Genomic DNA, 27081 nt, shown 5'->3' with positions numbered 1-27081 from the left:
CGAGAGTTATTATTATGCACGGCAGGTGCATGGGCTGAAGGAGACCTTCCTAACATTCTGATAAAATCCTGGTTCATGCTATTGAATCAGAATTAATGGCTGCTTTGTACATATCTTTGAATGGTTCTTCAAATAGTATTATAACATGTCAGGAAGACAGAACTGGTTCAAGTAACATGGGTGAATTCAGCCTACTCCAGCAGCCTCCCCATTCACCAACTTCACCATCCAATTGAACACCTCTTCAGCAGTGATCCATAAACATCCTATTTGTAACAACTGTAGGAAGTAATTGAGTAGACCTGGAAGTCTCCCTTTGCACACTTTCTTTACTTCATTGAGTCCATGCTATGACAAATCCAAACTTTGCCAAAGGCTAAAAGGAAACCTACTCACTATTGGGTAGATATACCTAATAAAGCAGCCGCTCTATGTAGTTTTCAAATAATTTTTTAATATTTAAAAATGTCCACTAACATAATACTCCCCAACTAGTGGTGTTTTTCTTAATTGTTGGAGCATACGTTGATTGCTGCATTGCAACCACTTCCTGTATTATTTATTACATAGTGTTTGAAAATTGCACAAAACAACTTGTTATACAGTATTTCATGCTTTCTCGTGCACTTTTTATTTCCCCACCAAGGACCACTGTATACCATTTCTTTCATAACTGCATCTGGAATGTTCTCACATTGAAATAATTAACAGAGCTGACCTGCAAAATGCTTTCGTAAAGGCGACTATGATGGTCTGAGTATTTAAATTCTATACAGTGGGACCAACTGATGATGTTACCAACAGCAAATTCAAAATGGGAAGCATTCAAGGAACTAATCTTGGAAGCTACCAGGCTTTACATACCAACCAAGAAATATCGTTCAAGGTTCAGGCCTAAATGGTTGTCAGATGAACTAATGACACATATGGCAGAGAAGAAAAATGCATGGGATACATACAAATTAATGGGTGACATGGAAGCCTATGATAGATATAAGTTGGTCTGTAACCAAGTCACAAAGGAGATTAGGCAGGCAAAGGCAGATTATGAGAAATCCTTGGCAAAGGATGCAAAGAAAAACAGAAAAGAGTTCTTTACCTATTTAAACTCAAGAAGGAAAGGGATGAATCAGATTGGTCCACTGGATGTTGATGGTTCAACAGTTGAGGATCCAGCTCAGGTGGCTAACAATCTAAACGAGTATTTTGCATCTACATTCACACATGAGGAGTTATTCAGGAAGGGGAATGTCGTAGGTGAAGTAAACATTGGCAGTGAGCTAGATGATTTTCTAATAACTGAGAGGAAAGTGGAGGAGAAATTGTTGAGGATAAACATAAAAAAGGCACCCAGGGTGGATGGGATCTATCCAGTTATATTAAAGGAGGCAGCAAAGGAAGTAAGCAAACCCCTAGCCATAATTATGAGAGCTTCTTTGGACTCCGGGGAGGTACCCATGGACTGGAGATGTGCAAATGTAACCCCAATTCACAAAGGAGGATCAAAGGCTGACACAAGTAATTATAGACCTGTTAGTTTAACTTCGGTTCCAGGAAAATTAATGGAGACACTGGTTAAAGAAGCACTGCAGGATCATCTGGACAAGAATTCAGTTATAGCTCAGACACAGCATGGTTTTGTTAAGGGCAGGTCTTGTCTGACCAATTTGATTGGATACTATGATGTAGTCACAAAAGAACTGGATGCAGGGAATAACTTTGATATTATATATTTGGATCTTAGAAAGGCTTTTGATACTGTTGCGCATGGAAGACTGCTGCACAAATTGGAGAAGTGTGGCATTGGAGGCAAATTGCTGCTATGGATAAAGGGATGGTTGAGTGGCAGAAGACAGAGAGTGGTAATCAATGGACACTGCTCAATGTGGACTAATGTTATTAGTGGAGTTCCTCAGGGTTCAGTGTTGGGTCCATTGTTGTTTTCTGTATTTATAAATGATATTGATGATGGTGTATTAGGCTTAATGTCCAAGTTTGCAGACGATACCAAGGTTGGCAGGGTTGTTAAGGACACTACTGATACTATGCTGCTGCAACAGGATCTGGAAAGGTTGAGCAGATGAGCTGAGAGGTGGCAAATGAAGTTTAACATTGACAAATGTAAAGTACTACATATGGGAAACAGTAACCCCAGATCACCGTATCAACTCTGTGGTACTACGCTGACAGTGGTAGAGAATGAAAAGGACCTGGGGGTAATTGTGCAGGCAGATATGAAATTCTCTGAGCAGTGCAGACAAGCTGCAAGAGTAGCTCATGGTGTCTTGTCAATGATATACAGGAATTTTTCTAGCAGGGACAGGGATGTGATTATTCCCTTGTATAAGGCATTGGTCAGGCCACACCTTGAGTACTGTATACAGGTCTGTAGGCCTCATTTCAAGAAGGATGTAGAGCTGCTGGAACGAGTACAGAGAAGGGCAACAAGATTAGTGAATGGAACAAAGGGTTGCTCTTACGAAGAAAGGCTTAAGTTTTGCAAATTACAGAGCCTGGAGACTAGGCATCGGCGAGGTGATCTGATAGAGGTGTATAAGGCTTTGAATGGCTTGAGCATGCTCAATGCCGATGGGATTCTTCCTCTTGCTCAGAATAATCACCTGAGAGGGCATAAATTCAAATTGAGGAAGGACGGATGTCGGATAGATGTGCGGAAATTTGCCTTTAGCCAGCGGGCAGTTGGTTTGTGGAATAGACTCCCATCGCTTGTTGTTGAAGTTGATAGCCTAAACAAATTTAAGGCTCAGCTGGACAGGTATTTCGAGCGAACGGAGGGGTGAAATGGGAGTGGTGTGTTTTTTTTTTTTTTTTTTGGCTGATGCTGAATAAGCTTGCTTTCTTGCATCATATGCCTCTACTAATGCTAATGCTAATATAAGAAAAACTAGTCTAAAATTTTGTCTATGTATGTATTATATGTACCTTCATAATATGACTATATACATAGACAGTACATAGTGAAATGCAAGCATATGGCATCGAAATGAAAATAAGAAACAATTTAATATTAAATGTAATATTTATTAGAAATTTCAAACAAATCTTTCAAACCAGCGTCTTTGCTAGCTAAAAAACCTATCCCGCCAGTGTTATCACCAGTTTCGCTAAAGCGTTGATAAGGAGTTTTGCGTTTTCACGAATGATGAGTGAATTTAACGGAATTTTATTTTGAGTTCGGTCTTCTATCCACAGATTTAAAGCTTTTTCCATTTTTTCTAATTTAACATCACGAGTTACAGAGCAAATTTTTGAAGCAATTAGCGCGTTTTCACGGACACTACGGCGGATTTTTTCTTCCGATTTCTTGATTGATCGTACGTTGACTCATTGATTTTATAATGTTTTGCCACTGAGGAATTAGAAATTTTATCTAATAACTCAATTTTATTCGCTAATGTCATCACCTTCTTTGATATTTTCACATTTCTCTTGTTATTCGTAGTGATATTTTTGTAGGGGTTAGAAAGAACTTGTCCACAACAAAGTCACTTTCTTCCGTTAACACACTCGAAAAAGGCTGTTTTTCACCGCAAAACGGTAGATTTATCACTTTTGTAAGCATATCAATTTAAAATAAATTGATATGCTTACAAAATAAATAAATCAAAATCAAAATATCAAAATAAATCGATAAATTTATTTAATTTATAAGCATATAAATTAAAAGCAAACGACGAAACCTTCCATAACAAGCGCATAACACATATTGAACAAGGATTAGCGAGAAACTTTCACGCTCGCGATTTTGTCACCCCTCTCCCCCCACCCCCTCACCCACTGAGCGCTGTTTTGACCGGGAAAGATAATTTTAGCCACGCCCATGTTTTTTTATGGCGGAAAATATTCACGGCGCTTTAAAATTCACATTTTTTAGGTTTCATTTTATATTAAATCGGCGATCGCGAATACGCGAAACCGCGAATACAGATACCGCGAATAGCGGGGGTTTACTGTATTATTAAAATATTTGCTGAAAATTAAAAAATAAATTTATTAGAATTTGGTTCTTAGGTAACATTTATAGTTATTATTTTATATATATATGCTACATACATAAGTAAGTAAATATGCCATATATAAGTATGTATGAATGTATATATTAGATAAAGCATCCATAAAATTACTGAGTTTAGGTTGTAAAGATGTAAAATTATAGTTAAAGTGTAATATATAGAACACCCAATTAATGCCATCAAACGATCGAACATTACATCGGACATTATGTATATACTAAATAGATACGTTATAGTGTAAAGTTAATATCTTTAAAGTTTGAAAATCCATATAGCCATAGTCCTGCCATATCTCCAGTATACATGAAAACCAAAATATAAATCATATTAAGTAAATTAATAAAATAATAAAATAATAAGCCCAACACAGGAAAATTATTTTGCAAGGAACTTTGTCGAGGGCTAAACCCTTACCAAATAACCAACCCATGCTAGACTGAGCCATCGGTTTCTGTTATCATCTGCCTGTATACTAACGCCAAAATAATATAATAGTGGAAATGTGGAATAATTTAGTATAACATTAACGTAAGATTTGAGACAAATGTAAGTCTAGAATGCCAAAACAACAAGTGTCGTACCGTAATACATAACAACAATTTATAAATGATACAGGCTGGATGATATTTAGCCAGACCGATCGCTACCACATTATAAGCACAACTGAGTAATTATTAAAATTTTTGCTGAACACAATTTAGCATAAAATTTTGCAGAAAATAGCTAATAAAGCTAACCGAAGGAGAACGGAAAAATGTATAGTAGAGCAATAGTACCTCACTCCCCCTCGAATTACTCTAATAGTTCGCGAGGTATGAAAAATAAGGCAAGAGGAAAGCTAAAAGCAAAAAGAAAGAAAAGGTCAATTTATCGATAGTACATCGGATATTAACCGGGAGCGTAACTTCCCGACCCTAAAAGTAGGGATCCTGGTTAGGTAGTAAAGGCCTGTAAAAATATATCAATCGAATAAAAAGAAAAAGAAGAAAAAGAAAAAGGAAAAAACGGAATATTAGATAAATATGCATAGATGGAGGTGAAAATTACACAAAGTGTCAGTGACTAGAAGGGAAAGGATAACAAAAAAGAGAATTATAGTAGATTTGTAAAAGATGAAAAAATGTTAATATCCTAAAAACTATGATGAATTAAGATAATTATGGGCAGAATTACAAAGCCAATAAGAGATGAGTGAACTGTAAAGTAAAATTATTAATAATATGGTAAAGTACAAATAAAATTAAAATTAGATACAATAAAATAAAAAGCAGTAAAGCTGTCATCAGCTATGGGTAGGTATATTTAGATAAAGGTCAAATACAGGTAAGGAAAATATGCAGAATCTGATGTCAGCTGAAGTAAATATTGATACATGGTCAGGTATTTCATATTGTATCCTTATTATATATCTACCTTATCCATACTGTATAAGAATGTGCTAATTTCACTTTTTTTGCTATTTGGCCATTCACCTTTCTTCTACTACTATGGATAAGCACAGAATATCAGTTCTTGATACATGGTCAGGTGTAGTCCCCTTATTCAAGGAGTCGAATCATATATCTGATTAGACTCCTTGAATCTACTTAAATCATTTTCCTTTTATGTCCTGTTTTAATTTTGGGAATAGCCAAAAGTCACATGGTGCCAAATCTGATGAACAATATGGGTTCATCACAACAAATATTTTTTTACAATATTTGTAAAAAAAAAAAAAAAAAGTTTTCACATGTTTAAATTTCATCATTTTCAATACATAAGATAAATGAGAGTCACTCAAACCAGGTTTCCACTAAACTGGCATGTAACAAGTTAAATTTGGGAGGTGCACATGCAGAAAACATTTTGTTGTTAAACCCTGCTCAGTCTTTACCTATGATTATGTGTTCAAGAATTATAAGTTCATCTATTTCCTCTCTGCCCTGGGTTGACTACTCCCTATGGTCAACTATCCACGGAGAAGTATTAAGAAAGTGCAGGATTTTCGAATGGCAGATTTATAAGGTTCTATTATACTTGATATATGTCTTGTTGAAGCCAGTCGGCTCTCTTAAACATGACAATCATAAGTTTATCGTAATTCGAATAGTAGCAGCTGTCTTATTAAACTGCAGTGACTGGAGGGACGTTAATATAGATCTAACAGCACTTATAAGTAGAGGGCAAGTAGAGTACACTGTCGAACCTCAGTGGAGTTAGCATGATTTGTAGTAAACTATAAAATTCACAAAACTATAGCTAGATATTCTTGCTAAGCATATACTGTATATATAAAATGTTTATTTTTTTTTCTTTGGTGGAATCCTTTTCAATTTCTTAAAAATATATAAAAAAAAAAAAGCTCCTGTCTAACGAAAAAAAAGTTGAACAGCAATGGTCAAAAGACTACTGTCATAATTATGAGAAGTTAAAAAAAAACTTCAAAATAGAATATAAAAAAAAAAAAAAAAAAAAAATTTACCTCTTCTGGATATTCCACTTTATAAAGTTCCATTAACAGATCAACCTAAATAAAAAGAAAATAAAAATAAATTTTAAATTCTAGTACCTTTACTATGTAAAAGATACTTTATGTAGCCTTAAAAAACTTTAAAATAAAATAAACATTCTGAATAATTATTTGCCAATCAGAAGCCTACACATAACCAAACAAATTAGCTTAAACACAGTTGTTGTTGTAGTAGGGATTTAGGAGAATCAGTGACTTAGGCCATATTGTTCCATATATACTGTCTGTATTATGCTACCCTCGACTGAAGCCGACTAATTCAGCCACATTATGAACAAGACCCATAAAAATTCCTCACATCATTGATAGGACTCAGAACTCAGGACTTTTCCACCTGCTGTGGGAAAGGATGGCAATTCTGCCAAACGTGCTACACACGAGGGCCTAAAACACAGCATTAATGCTTTTCTTCCTCATTGTTCTCTCATTTTAACCAAGATTTATTGTATCCCAAGGAGGCATGGAACCCTCATTATTACTTATTTACCAGTTTTAGATGGTGCACTATGAACACTGTTGCCGATGTGCCTAATAAATCCCTAAACAAACAAACAAACAAACCAGTTTTAGAGATGAAGTGCAAAACCAAATGAGGAGAGAGTTCCCTCTTGCTCCTTAATAATCAGCCAAAGTGCTTTTTTTTCCTTTTAAATTTAAAGCATTATTTTTGTCAAAATAATTGGTGACCATATAAGCAATAAGTAAAGTTTAAAGGAACGAAGTTAGTGTGCAATAAAATAACCACTTCTGCACGCATCACCCTTTACAAAAAATACCCAAGACAACAGAGAAAATAGACAAAATAAAATAGTTTTACTTAAGGCTCTCACTCCTCTGTCAACCAAGCAGACTCTCCATATCCTATAATTTAGTTGATAAAGCTTTTTTTTTTTTTTTTTTATTCAAAGTGCCCACATTACATTACATTACAGTACTGTAGTGAATTTTTCCATAAATTCTGTTTTTGCATTCAGCATTATTAGAGGATCCAGGCTTAAGCTACAGATGAATGCATTTTTTTTTAGTAAAAAAAAAAAATCATTGTTCAGCTGTTGCACTTAAACGCAGCTGAACAATGTCCAGTGAACAGATGACCTGTAAGGCATATCTTGATTCCAAAAAACCCCAGAAGGATTTAAAAAAGAAAAATAATGAACAGATTATGTTCACCAATAATAGAGGTGGGGGACTGTAGTGTCAAAAATTCCAGGGGAGGAATGCTAGGCATATATGCATTTTCAAATTTTGAGTACATTCTTCCCTGAAGGAAGAATGCATCCAAAATTTTCAAATAAATATATCATAAACATAATACACTGAATGGACAGAAATCATGGGATACCTACCTAGTAACAGCTAGGCCCACCTTTCACCCAGATAAGGGCACTCACACAGCGAGGTATTTAGTCCACTAGTTCATGAAAGCATTCCATAGATAATTCCATCCATGCTTACTGTACTGCTGTCCATAATTCCATCGCATTCCTGGGTGGAGGATCCAAAGCTCGAACAGACCTTTCCACAGCATCCCAAAGATGCTCCACAGGGTTCATATCTGGTGAATGGGGAGGCCAATCCATGGTAGTAAAATCTGCAGAATACTCTTCTAACCATGTTCTAGTCACCATGGCTCTGTGGGGAGGCATATTGTCCTGCTGGAAGGGACCATTGCCCTGTGGTTGCATATGACCATGAAGGGGTGCAGATGGTCTGCAAGGATGGGCATGCAACCTGGACTGTTCAGAAATGTATCTAGACGTACCAGAGGTCCCAACGCGTGCCAGTTGAACATGCCCTAGACCATTACCGACTGTCCACCTGCCCGAACAGTTCCTTGTTGACATGATGGGTGCATAGCTTCATGCAGTTTCTGCCAGATACACACCCTCCCTTCCACTCGGAATAACTGGAAATAGGACTCATCGGACCAGGAGACCAGTCTCCAATCATCCAAGGTCCAGTGCCGATGTTCTTTCACCCAGTTGAGGCATAGAGTCCTGTGTTGTGGTGTTAGCAATGGGACTCTGGTGAGTCGGCGGCTCCCGTAACCTATTGCAGCTAATCACCTGATGGTCTTGGTGGAGATGTTTCTGGCATCACCCTTGAAGCCTTCAGTGATTTGTGCCACTGTCGCTCTCCGGTTGGCTGAAACAATGCAAGACAGACATCAATGGCCGCGTTCATCCACCACCTTTCTCTGCCCACAGCGCTGTCCACAATGATATGTTATTCCAAAAATGGCATATTCCTGATACACTCTTGATACTGTTGAATGGGGACAGTGCACTTTCTGTACCAACTCCGTGACAGAGTGGCCCAAGCACCAGGCACCCACTTTCATCCATACTGACATTGAATTACTGTCTACATGAACCCACTGCAGTGCACCTATATACCTGCCAAGCAGCAGGTATATAGGTACACTGCAGTGGGTTCATCCACTAGCGAGAGGGGTGAGAGTGTAATCATTGCCCAGGAACCAGGTATCCCGTGAATTCTGTCCTTTCAGTGTAATCATAATAAATAATAATAATATCTTTATAGTAACAATTTAAGTACAGTATTTAATATGATTAAATTAATCAATATTAATGTCTTTGCTAGAATCATAATTAACATAAACTGTATTTATTGATTTTTTTGGAAAAAAGGAAGTGCACAAACCGGGCATCTTATGTAAGAGAATAAGAGCTATTTGTGCATATAATTATATGCACACATAGCTCTTATTCTCTGCTATTCAGTATTGTAATGATAAAAAAGGGTCCGTAAAGTCCGTCAATTTTTCAATCGCTTTTGCAATGGAGGAACAACCAAAATTTTGTTTAATAGGAAAAGACATCTCGGTTATTCCTTGTGGATAAACAACCTTGTGAGATATATTCACTATTCCCATGTCCTGGCTGAGTATTTGAGTAAAAATTAATATCTCTCTATACATTAAAAAAGTTTTCCTCCTAGTGATATTAATTCGAGCCAATGGGAGAAGAGGGCAAGGGAATTACATCACTACAAATGCAATTAATTATTGACAAGTGTTTCCATAATGTTCACCAACCCTCGTGCTACCATTTGATATTCCAATATTAATGAATATTGTATACAATATTTGTATAGTTTATAAATATTTCGGTTAAATATTTTAGTCCTGCTCTTTCGGATGCAACAATATTCCTCATGCATTATGGGAAACCAAAACAAAAGGCCTTTTCCTATGTAAATGCGGGTAAATAATTACATAGTGATATTTATTTGACCTTGAGAACCCCAAGGGCTCACATCTGGTGAGTATGGGCAAATTAGCATTAGCATTTAGCATTAGTAGAGGCATTTGATGCAAGAAAGCAAGCTTATGCAGCATCAGCCAAAAAAAAAAAAAAAAAAAAAAGTAACATAAATAAATAAAAATAACCACTTCCACTTCACCCCTCTGTTCGTTCGAAATACCTGTCCAGCTGAGCCTTAAACTTATTTAGGCTATCAACTTCCACGACAAGGGATGGAAGTCTGTTCCACCCACCAACCACCCGCTGGCTAAAGGCAAATTTCCGCACATCTATCCTACATCTGTCTTTCCTCAATTTGAATTTATGCCCTCTCAGGTGATTTTTCTGAGCTAGAGGAAGAATCCCATCAGCATTGAGCATGCTCAAACCATTCAAGGCTTTGTACACCTCTATCAGATCACCCCGCTGGTGCCTAGTTTCCAGACACTGTAATTTGCAAAACTTAAGCCTTTTCTTCGTAAGAGAACCCCTTTGTCCCATTCACCAATCTAGTTGCCCTTCTCTGTACTCGTTCCAGCAGCTCTACATCCTTCCTGAAATGAGGCCTCCAGGCCTGTATACAGTACTCTAGGTGTGGCCTGACCATTGCCTTATACAAGGGAATAATCACCTCCTTATCCCTGCTAGAAAAATTCCTATATATCATTGACAATACACCATGAGCTACTCTTGCAGCTCGTCTGCACTGCTCAGAGAACTTCATATCTGCCTGCACCACCACACCCCAGGTCCCTTTCATTCTCTACCACTGTCAGTGTAGTACCACAGAGTTGATACGTTGCTCTCGGGTTGCTGTTTCCCATATGTAGTACTTTACATTTGTCAATGTTAAACTTCATTTGCCACCTCGAAGCCCATCTGCTCAACCTTTCCAAATCCTGTTGCAGCAGCATAGTGTCAGTAGTGTCCTTGACAACCCTGCCAACCTTCGTATCGTCTGCAAACTTGGACATTAAGCCTGATATACCATCATCAATATCATTTATAAATACAGAAAACAATAAAGGCCCCAATACTGAACCCTGAGGGACTCCACTAATAACATTAGTCCACGATGAGCAGTGTCCATTGATTACCACTCTCTGTCTTCTCCCCCTCAACCACCCCTTTATCCATAGCAGCAACTTGCCTCCAATGCCACACTGCTCCAATTTGTGCAGCAGTCTTCCATGTGCAACAGTATCAAAAGCCTTTCTAAGATCCAAGTATATAATATCAAAGTTATTCCCTGCATCCAGTTCTTTTGTGACTGCATCATAGTATCCAATCAAATTGGTCAGGCAAGACTTCCCCTTAACAAAACCATGCTGTGTCCTAGCTATAACTGAAGTCTTGTCTAGATGATCCTGCAGTGCTTCTTTCACCAGTGCCTCCATTAATTTTCCGGGAACAGAAGTTAAACTCACAGGTCTATAATTACTTGTGTCAGCCTTTGATCCCCCTTTGTGAATTGGGGTCACATTTGCACATCTCCAGTCAATGGGTACCTCCCCTGAGTCCAAGGAAGCTCTCATAATTATGGCTAAGGGTTTGCTTACCTCCTTTGCTGCCTCCTTTAATATAACTGGATAGATCCCATCCACCCCAGGTGCCTTTCTTGTGTTTATCTTCAACAATTTCTCCTCCACTTTGCTCTCAGTTATTACAAGATTCTCTAGCTTACTGCTAGAGTTGAATACACCTCTGGCATTCCCCTCGCTGAATAACTCCTCATGTGTGAATGTCGATGCAAAATATTCATTTAGTTTGTTAGCTACCCGAGCAGGGTCATCAACAGTTGACCCATCGATCTCAAGTGGACCAATCTGATTCATCCCCTTCCTTCTAGAGTTTACATAAGTAAAGAACTCTTTGCTGTTTTTCTTCGCATCCCTTGCCAAGGATCTCTCGTAATCTGCCTTCGCCTGCCTAACCTCCTTTGTAACTTGGTTACAGATCAACTTGTATCTATCATAGGCGTCCGTGTCACGTGTTAATTTGTATGTATCCCATGCATTTTTCTTCTCTGCCATATGCCTCATTAGTTCATCTGACAACCATTTAGGCCTAAACCTTGAACAATATTTCTTAGTTGGTATGTAAAGCCTAGTAGCTTCCACGATAAGTTCTTTGAATGCTTCCCATTTTGAATTTGCTGTTGGCAATATCATCAGTTGATCCCACTGTATAGAATTTAAATACTGTCTCAGTCCATTGTAGTCGCCTTTACGAAAGCAATACCCCTTCCCTTTACCCCTAATGGTAGTTACCTCTTTGAGTAACTCCCACTTCAGCACACTGTGATCACTGCCACCAAGTGGTTCATTTATCTGCAGATTCTTAATGCATGAAGAATCACTACTGATAATCAAATCAAGAGTATTACTCCCTCTAGTTGCCTCCCGAACATGCTGATGTAGAAAACAATCATCCAATAAATCCACAAAAGCCTTGCTACTGTGTGAGTGACCAGCCCCCAAATTCCAGTCAATATCTGGGAAATTAAAATCCCCCATTATAAGACTCTCTGATTTACTGGCCCACTCTATTTCTCCGAACAGTTTCTTATTATACTCATCAGAGTCATTAGGCCTATAGCACACTCCTACTCTCAATTTTGATCTCCCAATGCTTATGTCACACCAAACTGACTCGACACTGCACTGTCCAGCGATGTCGACTGGCTTCACTTCCTTGGATTTTATGTGTTTTTTAACTAATAGCATAACCCCTCCTCCCTTCCTATCCTGTCTATCCTTTCTGTAGACATTGTACTCCCCAAATTCCAGTTCTGCATTTCTTATATCTGTGTGACACCACGTCTCTGAAATCCCCACAATATCTGCCTTTGATGTTTTGAGCAATACCTCAAATTCATCAAATTTATTTACTAAACTCCTAGCATTGGTGTACACACAAGTATACATGCACCTGTTCTTTTTCTTAGCTACCCTAACACAACCCATGTGTTTACTTGTACCCCAATGATTCCCAGCAGTCTCTGAAATATCCTGCATCTTATTTTCCAGGCTGCGGCTCATTCCAATAGAAGCAGTGCAAGAATCACTTTCACCTCTGCCAGTGGCTACTGTTAATCTATTAGTCCTTGTATCCCCCCAATCTAGCAGTTTTCCGACCCACCTAACATTGCCTCGATAGCATCAGCAAACATTCTTGCACCCTTTCTATTTAAGTGTATCCCATCCCTGTAGAAGCAGTCTCTCCTGTTAACAAGTAAATGGGACACACACCCAGGGTTCTGAGCTGGATATCATCATTCTTCTCTTTCTTGGTGATTCCTTTCTACTTCTCTCTCTCTCTCTCTCTCTCGGTAGCTCGGAAATTTTTTTGGCATAAACCTCGGACTTCCTTGCATCACATGGCTAATGATAATAATAATGCTGAGCACTAGAAATGCACAGGCAAATAATTACATAGGTCATTTCTTGATTAGATATCGATCAGTGCATATTGACAGGTGTGTCTTTTACGTAAAAAATATTTGACTTACTCCGTATATCTACATTTTATGTAGAAAAGCTTGCCCAGGGGTGGGCGAGCAAAGCCCCCTAGTTAATATTAAAAAAATAAATATCTGGGGAAAAAATTTATATTTTTTCCCCAGATATTTATTTATATTTTATATTTATAATTTATATTTATATTTATAATTTATATTTTATATTTATATTTATAATTTATATTTATAATTTATATTTATAATTTATATTTTTTCCCCAGATATTTCCCCAGATATCTGGGGGAAAAAATATAAATTTTTTCCCCCAGATATATTTTTTTATTTTTTCCAGGATAAAAACTGAATGAAACAGCAATTGGTTAAACATTAGAATAAGGCACTTAACCATCGATTTTTGCAACTAGAAGCGATGGGCATGTCTAGTTCTGCCCGCTGCATTGACGTGATTGGCTGCTGATCACTGAAATTTTGCATTAAGCATGAAGGGCATACTGCAAGTGAGTAGAGCCAACAGAATACACTAGTCAGGCTGGGAAATCTGACCTTCATTTGCATTAGACTTTCATTTCGACTAATGAAAAAAAGGTTAGGTTTGTAACACTACCAAATCACGACAGGTTCACGCAAAAACCGGTGTCCATAATCTTCAGTGTACAATACTAGTGAAAAAAGGTTATGTTAGTTCATGCCACCTAGATGGGGTGAATTCAAGCATAAAATAGTGTCAGTTGATTACAGACATTGTTTTTTTTGCTTGAATCCATCCCTAATTGGTTTTGTAGCCTAACTACTTTTTTTCACTAATTGAACTGATAGTCTACTTAAAAAAAATAATAACTACATCTCTGTAATCTTCCAATCATGGTGAAGCAGTGGGCATAGCTAGATGTGCCCATCACTTCTAATCACAAAGATGCATGGGGAAGCACCATATTCTAAAGATAACCAAGTAATTTAAAATGCAATGTTAGTGTAAAAAGAAACTAACAAACCATCCAGACGATTTTAAATGTGACAAAATCGATAAACTTTAAGGGTTAAGAAAACATTAATGCAAACTGTACAGGCTAAATTCAGAACAGGGTGCCACTGGGCGTGGCAGACGAACGGGCGAAGTGAAGGACGAGATTGCTTCTCCCCGTACGTTTCAGTAAAATGTCACGTGACGAACAAAGGGTTAAAATCGGGAAACGAGTCCCCCCCCCTCGGTGCTGGTTTAAAATCGGATAATGAGTCTTCCCCCCCCCCCCCGCCTTCGCCAAACAAGTCCCGTAATTTCATGTTTAATCGTCAGGACCGCCGGCTTACCTAATTTTTACCTTATAATCAATAATAAAATTTTTTGCTTTTATACAAAAAGCAAAAGGTTTATGTGTAATAATAATGTCATATTATAATTTAAGTATATTTATGAAAACAAATGTGCATTTCTAATAGTTGGCCATATGCGTCGAAATTCCTAGTTATGCTTCTGCTCCTACATCTCCGATACACTACTGCAAGAGTTGCCAACTTAATTTGTGATGCGGCCTACCATCTCAAAAATTTCATTGCACAAGGTGCACAAATCGAAGGATGACTGTATATTTAAAATTCGTCGTGATCGACCGAAATTAAATCCGCGATTGACTGGTAGATCGCGATCGATTCGTTGGCCACCCCTGCACTATTGTATACAATAGTGCAGGGGTGGTCAACTTCCACTATTGTATACAATAGTGCAGGGGTGGTCAACTTCCACTATTGTATACAATAGTGCAAGTATTCCTCCCCTCACAGGATTCGAACCCAGATGTCTCTAAAGGGGATAAAAATGTGACGAACCCCTCTATACTCCACGAAACAATTATTTCGATTATTTTACAAAACCAATATATAAATTTAAATTTTGAAACTACGAAAGTCAGTGCCACTTTCTTGCAGATTGCAGAAACCGAACCCAAATTGTATAAACGTAACGGTGCACCTGGCAGCCGCCAGGTGGGGAAAGAGGATAACTAGTGTCTCAATAATTAATGTTAATAAAAACGAAATATTTTTTTAAAAAAATTAAATTTTCTACCGTTTTCTCATGTTAATCAAATGAGTAAATTATACTTTGTTTCTTCCCCCCCCCCCCAGTGCGTCCGACTTCACAGTAGCGGCGGCTCGTTTATGTTATTTGGATAGACGATAACTAAGATCCACATTTCCAGGTAGGCCCAGACAGTTTTTGTTATTATTATTAGCCATAGGGGCTCACATTTGGTGAATACGGGCTTGGCACACTCAGGGTCCTGAGCTGGATATCATCATTCTTCTCTTTCTTGGTGATTCCCTTTCAATCTCTCTCAGGGTAACTTGGAAATTTTTTTGGCTAGTGCAGCATAAGCCTTTGGCTTCCTTGCACCATATAGCTAATAATAATAAGCCTGAAGCTTATGCTGCACCAGCCAAAAAAAATTCGAGTTACTCTGAGAGAGAGAGAGAGAGAGAGAGAGAGAGAGAGAGAGAGAGAGAGAGAGAGAGAGAGAGAGAGAGAGAGAGAGAGAGAGAGAGAGAGGGGAATCACCAAGAAAGGGAAGAATGATGATATCCAGCTCAGGACCTTGGGTGTGCCAAGCCCATACTCACAAGGTGTGAGCCCCTGGTGTTCTTGAAACATCCTCAGCTATGAAACGCAGCCACGTGTCTGGCCGAAAGCACTATTCTCAATAATTGATGGGAGGATTGTGGGTTCAGTGGCAGCTATTACAGCCCTTCTTGTGCACTTACAGTATACAGTACTTAACACATACCAGATAAATACCATTCCAATATTTTATATATTCTCATAAAATAAATTTTAATATTTTCTCTCTTAATACGAGAATATTAGAAATCTGGATACATATTACTCGTGCATGCTACAAAAGTCAGTACCACTCTTACCACTTGGAAAATGTATTTTTCATCCTTTCTTTCTCCCACATAAATAATGTTTGTATTTTGTGTTTATTCGTCGATGCGATATTTCTGGTCTAAAATATGAAATGTCAAAAAAATCCCGTCATCCCATTCTAAAGCTACCACAAAATGCTGGGCGAAAATGCTTAGGGACACAGACCCTCCAATGAAGCATTGTCTTCAGCATACTGTATTCTGGGAATGAATACCTAAAATACCTTTTAACCAAAATAGGTTCCATGCCATGTTCAAAGTGGTAGCAGCGAAAATTCCTATATACAAAAAATCGCCTGCAACCTGATAAACCTAAAGCTTTCTTGACTGAAGCTATGACTGTACAAAATCAACATTCGGGAGAGAATGGGGAGAAATCGCAGTTAAATTGAATATGACACACACCACGAACCAACGAAGTTAACAGCTTCCTCAGACGCACAAACTAAATGAGCTCATACAGCTTCTAGATTTTAAAATAACATACTAAACCTCCATAACACAGTTTATGAAGAATTATTGGCAGTAATAAATATTTTAAGAACTTACATAAAATATGTTTTTCCTCTAGTTTTATTGACTGGATTGTGACATGCAACTAATAATGTTCGTAGTAATGCAAGCTATATTCAACATCGCAAATTTTAACTTTCAAAAATCTACAGACCTATTTCCTTGTAGCATTCATTATTTAGCTTTATGGCTTTTTATTGCATGCTTCTGTCCGAGAGATTGCAACTCAGACTTCTTTTTAGCGTGTTTTCATGAAACAAGCTTATGGGTTTTGGATTTTTTGTCTGAGTAATTTTATTTCAACAAACTTATTTACAGAGATTACTTCATAGGTGGGTTCCCCAAATGAATCTCACATGGCGTGATATTTTGAACTCTGATAGAGAAAGGTTGGGGAAGACGACTTTAATTTAAAGTGATTTTTAAACTGCTGTGTCCACATCTAATCAGTAATATATATGCATATGTTCAACCACCTACCCTTATACAAATGTTAATCACAGTACTTAATTCAACGCCCATTTCAAATACAGGACGCACATTACCTGACAACATCATGTGTTATCGCTCTATCATCATGTTTTGTCCACACACTGAAACTTGTGCATTTTTGAATCTACTACACCTTAAGTTGAATCTTAACACTAACTCTCGCCATTCAAAATGCTAATAATTCTAAGACACGAAAAGAATCCAGACCATTGTTATTTATCTCTTCACAAATAACACTTCCTAAAAAGGAACTCTTTGTCTCACTCTAAAATAAACCCCACCTCTCCTAGTGCCATCATCATTTGAAAAAACATTCAACACTTTCTGTACAGAAAATGCACCTCAATATCGTATACTATTCTCTCAAAAATCAGACAACCATAGGGGTGTGTATTTCACAGACCAGGGATTCTCAACTTAAGCACCAATAACAGAAAAAAAAAATAATAATAAATAAAATAATAAAAATTTTCTTTTATTCATAGAATTTATATAAAAGTGATTCGGCATGGATGCTGGAACCACGTCACATATCTCTTTCTGAGCCGATAACAATAAGAAAAGTTTTCACAGAAAGTCATGGCGATGCTGTTCTCACTTCTTGCCACCTGATCATGTTCCAAATGACTGCACAGTAGACAATAAAAAATGTCTCTCGGACCAGTCATTGTGAATAAAGAACGACCTTGTATTATCAAAATGCGGTAAAATTTTGATAATACAAGGAAAAGAGAACACGAAATACAGTACACTAAAATTCTACACAGGTTAACTCGCACAGTATATTGAAGAGACTATGAAGTGTACATGACTGGTGCGAAAGGTTTCAGAAGACGTCACCAACTGACTAGTTCATGTTCAACTGATAACTATCGCCGGGACCGACCGCACAAATGAAGAGTGCACCGGATGAAAAGCATTCGGTAACTACTTTTCATCCAAGCACAGAAAGCGAAGACCAAGAGGATTATTAAATGGCTATAAAAATAGTTAAAGCTTGTGAGGTTCAAAACCAAGTACATCCAGTAAAAAAAATGTTATTGCATGGTACTGGCTATTGGTGATGCAATTAGCCAGTTGGTCGATCGCACGAAGGGACTGGTCATATGTCGACGGATTTATACGGTTATACATGTAATCTTTATTTGTGTGTATTATGTCTGTAAAAATGTAGTCATACAGCCATTTTGCGGGTTGTAAGGACTGAAAATCTGTAATAAATGACGGAGAAACCTTTTGTGCCTGAGATTGGCTAATTACAACCCTGATTAACGTTGTTTAAGAAATCCTTCAGTCTCAGATTGGATTCGAACCCAGACCTCTCCATACGAGTGATAAGTGGCACTCTCACTGTTGTGTCACAGAGTACACAAGAGATAATATTCATGAAACATGCTTATCATTAAATGAAAAGCACAGGATCGGGTTCTAGTTGGGTTCGAGGACTGCACCATGCTCTTATTATATATTTATTTATTAGAAAACATCAATTCTATGTGTAACTAAATTACAATAACGTAAAATAAAGTTTGCAAAAAGGATATTATTTTCTTACAGTACATCTCCTACTATGAAATCTTTCACGAGTTCTGTCGAATGCCTCCACTCAGGCGGCTGACTGTCTCCTCATTTTGGGTGAATAGGTATCCAGAATAAGAGCTAACAACCCAGTTGTGAATTATCAAAATATGAGAGAAAGAAAACTTTATTATTTTTATTTTAATTTAATTATTTATTTAGTTTTTTTTTTTTTTTTTTTAAGCTTCTTAAGCTTACAAATTTATTTTTGTAAGCTCACAGCCTCTACCCACCCTTGAGAGAGAGGCCAGGAAAGGTCTGTTAAGTCGCCTCGAAAGACATAGTATTGTTAGTGCTCTTCGGATGTCGAGGAACTGATTTTGGAAGTCAGACGCTTTAGAATGCCTTATATTATATCTAAACTGTATATAAGCATTGAAAGTTTGGAGACTATTTATGAGTTCCTTGATGTTCAAAGAGTGTGTTCATGACGGGAATCAAAGGTGTTAACTTTCGACCAGAAGGCGCAATGCTTAACAGGTTTTATATTAACAGTTTTCTGATGATATACTAGTTGGAAGGATGGTAAATGATAGTAACCATGATATTCTGCTTCAACAAAAGCTATATAAATTATTCAGTTGTTCTTTAAAACAGCAGTTTTATCCAAGGTTATATTATTAATCTCTGGAAGCAACAGACTTTAAGGAAGTGACAATGACAAAAACTTAGTACAGTTGTATATGAAACCTTGTGTAGACCAAGTCTGAGCACTATTCATTGATGTAAAGAAGAATTCTATGGTCAGCGACTTTAGTTTTGTGGGATGCAAAGGCTTGAGGCAAGTTTTCTGCATGGTGGCTTAGTAAGGTATTTAGGGTACTGAAAATTTCGTAAATTAAATAATATGTATTTTTCTTTGTCAGGTGAGCACAATATAGAGGGCACGCAAATTCTCTTTTAGCCAAAGGACTACTGTTGAAATAAATGGCCACCTGATCTTGTAGAACTGAAGAACATATGTAAATTTAAGAAGGGTTGGACAAATTCCTGAATGGAACCAGGTTAAGTACAGTAGTAAAAAAGGAGGCCAAACAGGCTCCTTGTAAAATACTAAGAATCTTTCCACCTCCCAGATATATTACTTTCGGGTAAGGCTCTAAATTGACTGCCGCACACCGGAACGCCGATCTGGTTAGTTACGTGCGTGGACAACGATTCTTAAAAATAAAATAGTTTATTAACGAGCGTTCGAGCGTGGATGTTTCTCGCTAATCCTTGTTCAGTATGTGTTATGCGCTTGCCATGGGAACTTTCGTCGTTTGTTTTTAATTTATATGCTTATAAATTGAATAAATTTATCAATTGATATGCTTACAAAAGTGATAAATCTACCGTTTTGCAGTGTAAAACAGACTTTTTCGAGTGTGTTAACCCGTACAAAAATATGGCTACGAATAACAAGGGAAATGTGAAAAGATCAAAGAAGGTGATGATATTAGCGAATAAAATTGAGTTATTAGATAAAATTTCTAATGGTGAAAATGTCTCCTCAGTTGCAAAACATTATAAAAATCAATGAGTCAACGGTACGATCAATCAAGAAATCGGAAGAAAAAATCCGCCGAAGTGTCCCTGAAAACGTGCTAATTGCTTCAAAAATTTGCTCTGTAACTCGTGATGTTAAAGTAGAAAAAATGGAAAAAGCTTTAAATCTGTGGATAGAAGACCGAACTCAAAAAATAAAATTCCGTTAAGTTCACTCATCATTCGTGAAAAGGTAAAACTCCTTTATCAACACTTTAACGAAACTCGATAGCACTGGCGGGATAAGTTTTTTAGCTAGCAAAGGCGCTGGTTTGAAATTTCTAATAAATATTACATTTAATATTAAATTGTTTCTTATTTTCATTTCGATTTTTCACTATGTACTGTCTGTGTACATAGTCATTATGTACAGAGACATGTATGTATTATATGACTGTGTACATAGTCATATAATACATACATGGACAAAATTTTAGACTAGTTTTTCTTATATATTTCATACTTTGGAACGGAACCCCTTTATTACTATGGGAGCCATAACTCAGTATTCGCGGCATTTCTCAGGAACGTAACCCCCGCTATTCGCGGGGGTTTACTGTACAGTATTATCGGAACTTCGTGTTGGGATGGAGAGGTTTTTCTTTGCATTTGACACTTAAAAGTATTGACACGGCCCTAAAGCAATACAGTATTTCTCTTCATTATTGCATACATGGACATTGAAAGCGAAGGATAAGAGAGGAACTTGTCCCTTGTAATTCGACAATATTGCTTTTAGATTACTCCATACTTTTCTTTTATTAGACGGACCCTGACTTGTATAATACTAGTCCCTTTCCAAGGCAGAATAATTTCTGCTTTGGGGAAGAAACATGAGTTATAAAAAGAGGACTGGTATGAAAAATTAAGTTACGCTGTGATCGTGGAATTGTGTATACGCCTATTGCGTATTGAGAAATCAAATGCATATGCCAAAAATGTTTGGTCACGATTATTAATTATGATCAGGCACTGAGTAAAAAAAAAAATTTTAAATGTATCGTAATCTTAACTATGAGTTAAGTTGACATTATTTTTTCAAAATAATTTAGAAAAAATAAACTTATTTACACGATGTAATATAATGTAAACGAAAATATAATTCGGTTTTGGTGAATGGTGTAATTGCTATCTTCCAAACTTCTGATTATGCTATTTAATTATTCAACAAATTTGTGTAGATTATAAACTATAGATTTTTTTTTTTTTTTTTTGTAATTTTTTTTTTTACGACACTCCTTAACACTTCTGGAAATAATCGTTACTAACTGGACAAAAAGTAGTGAACATGAAGGGAAGCATCTTGTTGGTACCAACGTTCAACTACTCTTAGATTGTGACATTTATTTGTTGATCCGCTAGTATAAGGGAATCAAACGTGTGCCACCATCACAATTCCACCACCTCTTCCAGTGCTGACACTTGACACGATCAGTCCCTTAATTCAAACTATCGTCGCCATACCTTGGTCCCAGTATGTTACAACTGGAACCGGGATTCATTGGACGAGGCAACCTTTTCCCACTTCTGAAACAACCATTATGATTATTTTGTGCCCACCGCATCAGTAGAAGCTTGTTTTTAATTGACAAGAGTAGAATCTTGTCAGCTAAAAGTAAGCTAGTGGAACCCTATAAGGTCGTCTGCTGCTATACCCCTTCTCCCATTTGTGAAAGAGTTCGAAACATTTGTTCCGAGATACCCATTTTAGGATTTTTTTTACCCTCCGTCGGCCTCTCACATTAACGAGCTGTCTTCGACAACAGGACTACCGTTGGCTGGATGTTTTCTGGTTGCAGGACCATTCTCCTTGCACGCTAGACACTGTCAAGCATGAACGCTCCAGCAGAGCCGTATCGATAATACTTGCACCCCCACGTCCGGTGAAGACTACCATACTGCTTTTAAAAGTTAGGTTGCACCGTTGTCCTATTCTTTCGCTGAGCTACAAGCGTGCGCGCACGCACACAATCTCTCCATATCTAACTACCCGTTTTATTAATTTTACTATTATTATTATAAATTGTTTTTGAATCATATCCACCTCTTTGTAGCCCAATTCAGTTTCACACTACAATATACCAATTTATGTTGTAACATATGTGGTTTTATCAAAACGTTCTAGGATTGACTTTGTATTTTGAAATTTTAGCGTCTTAGCTAGTTAACGACTTGTCATAACATGTTCGGTGGGTAATGTAAACAACGCATGAATCCTGCTCATCTTCAGTCAATCTGAATAAGCACGAGAATATGTGATTTATGTGTTTCGTCTTAATGAGAAGCGAAAATTTACAGCAAATTTTGCTTCAAATTAAGGAACAGTGCAATAGGTTCAGAAGAAATGTTAAAAACTGCAAAACAGTTCTATGGTGATTGCTCGATGCTGTTAGGAGAAAAAGACCGGAAGAGGGCTTCGGGAAAATTCTTTTATTCAAAGAATAATACAGTATATATATTATATAGAAAACTTCAATGATAATGTATATGTGCAATATTATAAAAGACGAATTAAATAACAGTGCATATAAAAGAATAATATACATATTTAAATGCACACAGAATATACATATAAGCATCTGTATTTATATACAGAAACAATCAATTATTGAAAACGTATAATTAAACATATCAGAAAAAGTGCTGGGCCCATGTATGGGGCCGTATTAGCAGAGTTGAGGTGGGGGGATCCCGGTGCCGCTTGACAAGAAACACTATAGAGATCAGATTGAAGAATCGGGAAGAGTGCTGCAACAGATAAATGTCTTGTAAACACAGCATTGTTGAAAGTACTGTATAAGTAAATATCTTGATGAATCCAAGTACCTTATACGACTTCTTAAAACTTTCCAAAATATAAGAAATAAGAGGTTTTGGAAGAAAACAACCCCACTAGTTGTCCTTGTGATGGGATTCGTGTGTTATAAATTGATTATCTATATGGTAGTGATGAAAGAGTTCCTTTCTAGGATTCGCATAGATTACTACAGTGCATTTTGAAACATTGAGGATCAGGTTATTGTCGCATGCCCATTGTGAGAATTTGTTGAGTTCCCTAGGTTGAGCAGGGCGCACTCTAAACCGGAAGAAATAGAACGTAGAGCTTAATATTATCAGCAATGAAGAAATGATGCAAGTACTCCAGCACTACATCAGTGTGGTTCCCATCCGACACTCACCGGATTTAGCTACCTGTGATTTTGTTTGCTAAGCTTAAAGTCCCCTCGAAAGGTCACAGATTTGGAACGACTGAGGAAATTATTCAGAACGAAACACAGGAATTATTAACAATTTCAAAAGTATCTTATCAGGAATACTTTGAAGGCGATCGATCCAAATTACTGATAAGCTTCATCATTTCCCAGATGTTAACTCAGTCCTCCCAATTTTTTTTTTTTTTTGTAAAAATATCAATAAATTATATTTTTTTATATGTAAAAATATCAATAAATAAATGCACTTTTATTAGATGTAGAAGTCTGCATTATAAGTCTGGGACGGGGGAGACTCATTAGTCCCGCTCGAGCAACAAACATTTGAGCAAAATCAAAGTTAAAAGGGTTTGTAAATTATTTTGCCTGACACACAGAGTGGTCAACAGAAAAGTACAGTATTACAAACGTTTGAATTTTCCGTGATTCAAATACACATAACCACAACATACGGTTAATGATAATATTCTTATCAAATGGCTAATTTGCAAACTCTTCTCATCTACATGATCTTGTCCGCGAGTAACAGAACCTTAAATCTGTATAAGCTGTTAACGTCTAAATTCAAAATTTGCTACGAATCTAATATTTTTAAAAATCATTTCCCCCCCCCCCTCTCTATCATTCTTTTTAAAAGGTTTATAATACACAGTTTCTTATTTATGCTTATCATATTTGGATGAATTCTGTTCAAAACTAAACATTTTTATTTGAAATTTTAACTACTATTTTTTTTAGAAAAATAGTTACGATTTTTAAAAATAATTGTTTACTCTTTCAAACAGAGTAAACAATTTTTAACAGAGGCGGTTTAATGGAGCTTATTGCTTTAAGTTCCATTAAACCGTCTTCCTCCAAAATCTAAGATAATTTTGCTCCAGAAAATATAGATATTTTATATGAAGGTCTGATTACCTTGACCATGTTTGAAAGGATGGAGGGTAGGGAGAATACAATTCCTCCCGTGACGAGAATCGAATCTAGATCTTTTTCTAAATCGGTACGCCACCAATTTGGAAAAAAGATAATTATTCATATACATGTATTCTATATGTGTGTGTTCGCGCGCGCGCATACACAACACGTATACGAGTATATAACCTCTAATAATCAACAATAATGAATAATATTCATAGTTATGAAAAAATAAGTAAAGAATACAAACTTACAGGATTCCAGTTCATGGTGGAATTTCTTGGCTGTCTCATCTCTTCCACATCATTTCCATTTCTATTGACGTAATAATCTAACTTACTTCTGTGGAATGGTGATCCAACTGGGAGGTCAATTGCAGAAGTAATATCTAAATGCTTCAAATCGTTTTCACATGATAGTAAGGATGGAGATTCTGTAAACTGTGGAGAAGGAAAATGTTTAATACTGGAACAATACCTTCTGGTTTCACTTGGAAAATTTACTGTGTCATGATTTTCAGAATAATTTGTTGAAGAAAACATATCAGGATGATCTGAAACGGAACGATGGCTCTGCTTTTCTAAATAAGTTGGAGATTCACTGCATGAGTCATGTTGCAGAGAGCCTTTTGCACTATCTGTATCTCCCATGCTGCTGCTGTGCCTGTCAAAATCCTCTTCGCCCTCTTCTATATCACATTCTTCTGCTGTGCTGCTGCGTTGATCATCTGTAACTCCAGAGTCGCATTCTGTTGGACTAGTCTTGATGACATCATCTTCGCAACTACCATCAGTGGGTAGCTGTATCCCAAGGTCTTTGAAATAAAAAAAAAATTAGGAGAAATAAGGGTGTATTATGACAATGATTAATTATGTTTAGAGAGCAATAATTAAAGAATTACAAACACTTCCAAATAAGAAAGAATTAATAAGGAGAAAGATAATTTAGGTTTTAATTATGCACATGAGATTACCCAATAGAACTTTTATGTAATCATAAAATATTTATTTTCTGCTTATACCAAAAATGTTAAATTTTACTTAGGTGGCGCGCAATATCAACAGTTTTTAGTTGTTGCCATTTTGTTATACTCGTTAATGAGTTACGTCTTCTACGCTGGATTTACTGGTAACTTAAATACTAAAAATTGAATTATAAGATTGTTATCAGTATTAATATTATTGAATTAGGATATTATGGTAGAATGGATGTTACATATTGAACAATAAATACTTTATCGTTCAATGTAGTGATATACAAATCATGTGGTTGCAAATAACGTCTGCATTTTCTAAGCGAAAAACATTTTATCCAAGAAATAAGTTTTAAAATCTTTATATTTCAGCATTAAAAAATATAAAAAAAAAATCCGGTGAAAGCCATTTCAAATACGACTTTTCAGCATTTTCTGCAATTTTTTATTGATATATATATTCTTAAAATATAGTGAATTAATTTATATTGAAGCCATTTTTAATCCAATTATCAGCTTTGTCAACAGTTCTTCGTTAAGGCATGTTTAATAACATACTTGTTGAATGCCACTCCTAAACTTAAGTAATACAGTTATGTACTTAAGTGTTTGTTCAACGTTTTACACAATTCCATAGTGCCATTTAAAGGCTACATCACCTACACATCAACACCACACCTACTTGAAGATTCTTGCGTAGGCAATCCTCGTAGGTGTCACTGGTATGCGTACTTTTTCAAGGTATGAGTTTTCAGTATTAACAGGTGGCAAACAAGTTCACCCCTTTTAACTTTTCCTCTAATGAAATACATTTTTCTCTAAGCAAATAGATTTGCTGAAATATTTTAAAAAATACATAAATTTTAATGAAATATGTGCGAAAATGCTGTATCCTTACCTAACCACTGTTATTGAAATTTTTAGTGATTGCAAGTAGAAAATATTCTTCAAAAGATTGTTCTTGAGAATTATCCATTAAGTATATGCCATAGTAAATATAAACAACACACCCGTGCAGTTAGTAATAAATATCAGTATAGAAACAAGCAGTGGAAGAGCCTCTGGTCTCCTCCTTTTGTTGATTAGTTTCGTAATTTTAAAACTGCAGTGAAATAACTTTAGAAATGGTGATGCGCTTATCAAAACAACAATTTTAATGATGGCACAACACTGTCATCTTACAGACTAGTTCATCAGTTTGTTCTTATGATGCGTGGGTGAAACTCCTACGCCTCCACAAAGCAGTAGCGCTTGTTTAACTGTACTTTCTCATTATTTGCTTATTTTTTTTAATTTATAGTCAGATTAATTTATATTACTGTTATATAATAATTAAATTTATTATTCTATAACAGCAATATTATTCTATAACAGTAATATAAATTTAATTTATATTACTGTTATAGTCAGAGCTAGCGCGGAAAATCGCGAGGGTCGGCGCAAAGTGCGTGTGGAGCCTGTACGAATAAAAATTTAATAATAAAAATTGTCTTACGACATATTAGTGTGCACAGGGCCTCTGTAAACGCGGGCCCGATGCTGTTGCATTTTTGGTACCGTGATCGGGTTGGTTCTGAGTATACTGCTGTGTTTGTATTAGCCAAAGTCAGTTTAATATTCTTGTATAAAGAATGTGAAATTTTTCTTTTTTCAGATTAGGTA

General features: G+C 36.5%; 1 protein-coding gene across 1 annotated transcript in view; it reads right to left on the bottom strand.

Moving 5' to 3' along the window:
• Nucleotides 1-27081, bottom strand: part of LOC150090129 (uncharacterized) — a 202421-nt gene that overhangs the window by 34301 nt on the left and 141039 nt on the right. Inside the window, exons 6-7 of the mRNA XM_090389758.1 lie at nt 24701-25260; nt 6496-6540 (exon numbers count right to left, since the gene is read on the bottom strand). Of these exons, the coding sequence (XP_090245884.1) occupies nt 6496-6540; nt 24701-25260 (605 nt within the window). The remainder of the gene's footprint in view (nt 1-6495; nt 6541-24700; nt 25261-27081) is intronic.

The sequence above is a fragment of the Mastigoproctus giganteus genome, chromosome 2 (genome assembly GCF_048544385.1).
Source record: "Mastigoproctus giganteus isolate SK-2022 chromosome 2, ASM4854438v1, whole genome shotgun sequence".
NCBI lineage: Eukaryota > Metazoa > Arthropoda > Arachnida > Uropygi > Thelyphonidae > Mastigoproctus > Mastigoproctus giganteus.
The sequence above is the reverse complement of the archived record's forward strand: the minus strand, read 5'-3'. Positions and strand labels throughout refer to the sequence as shown.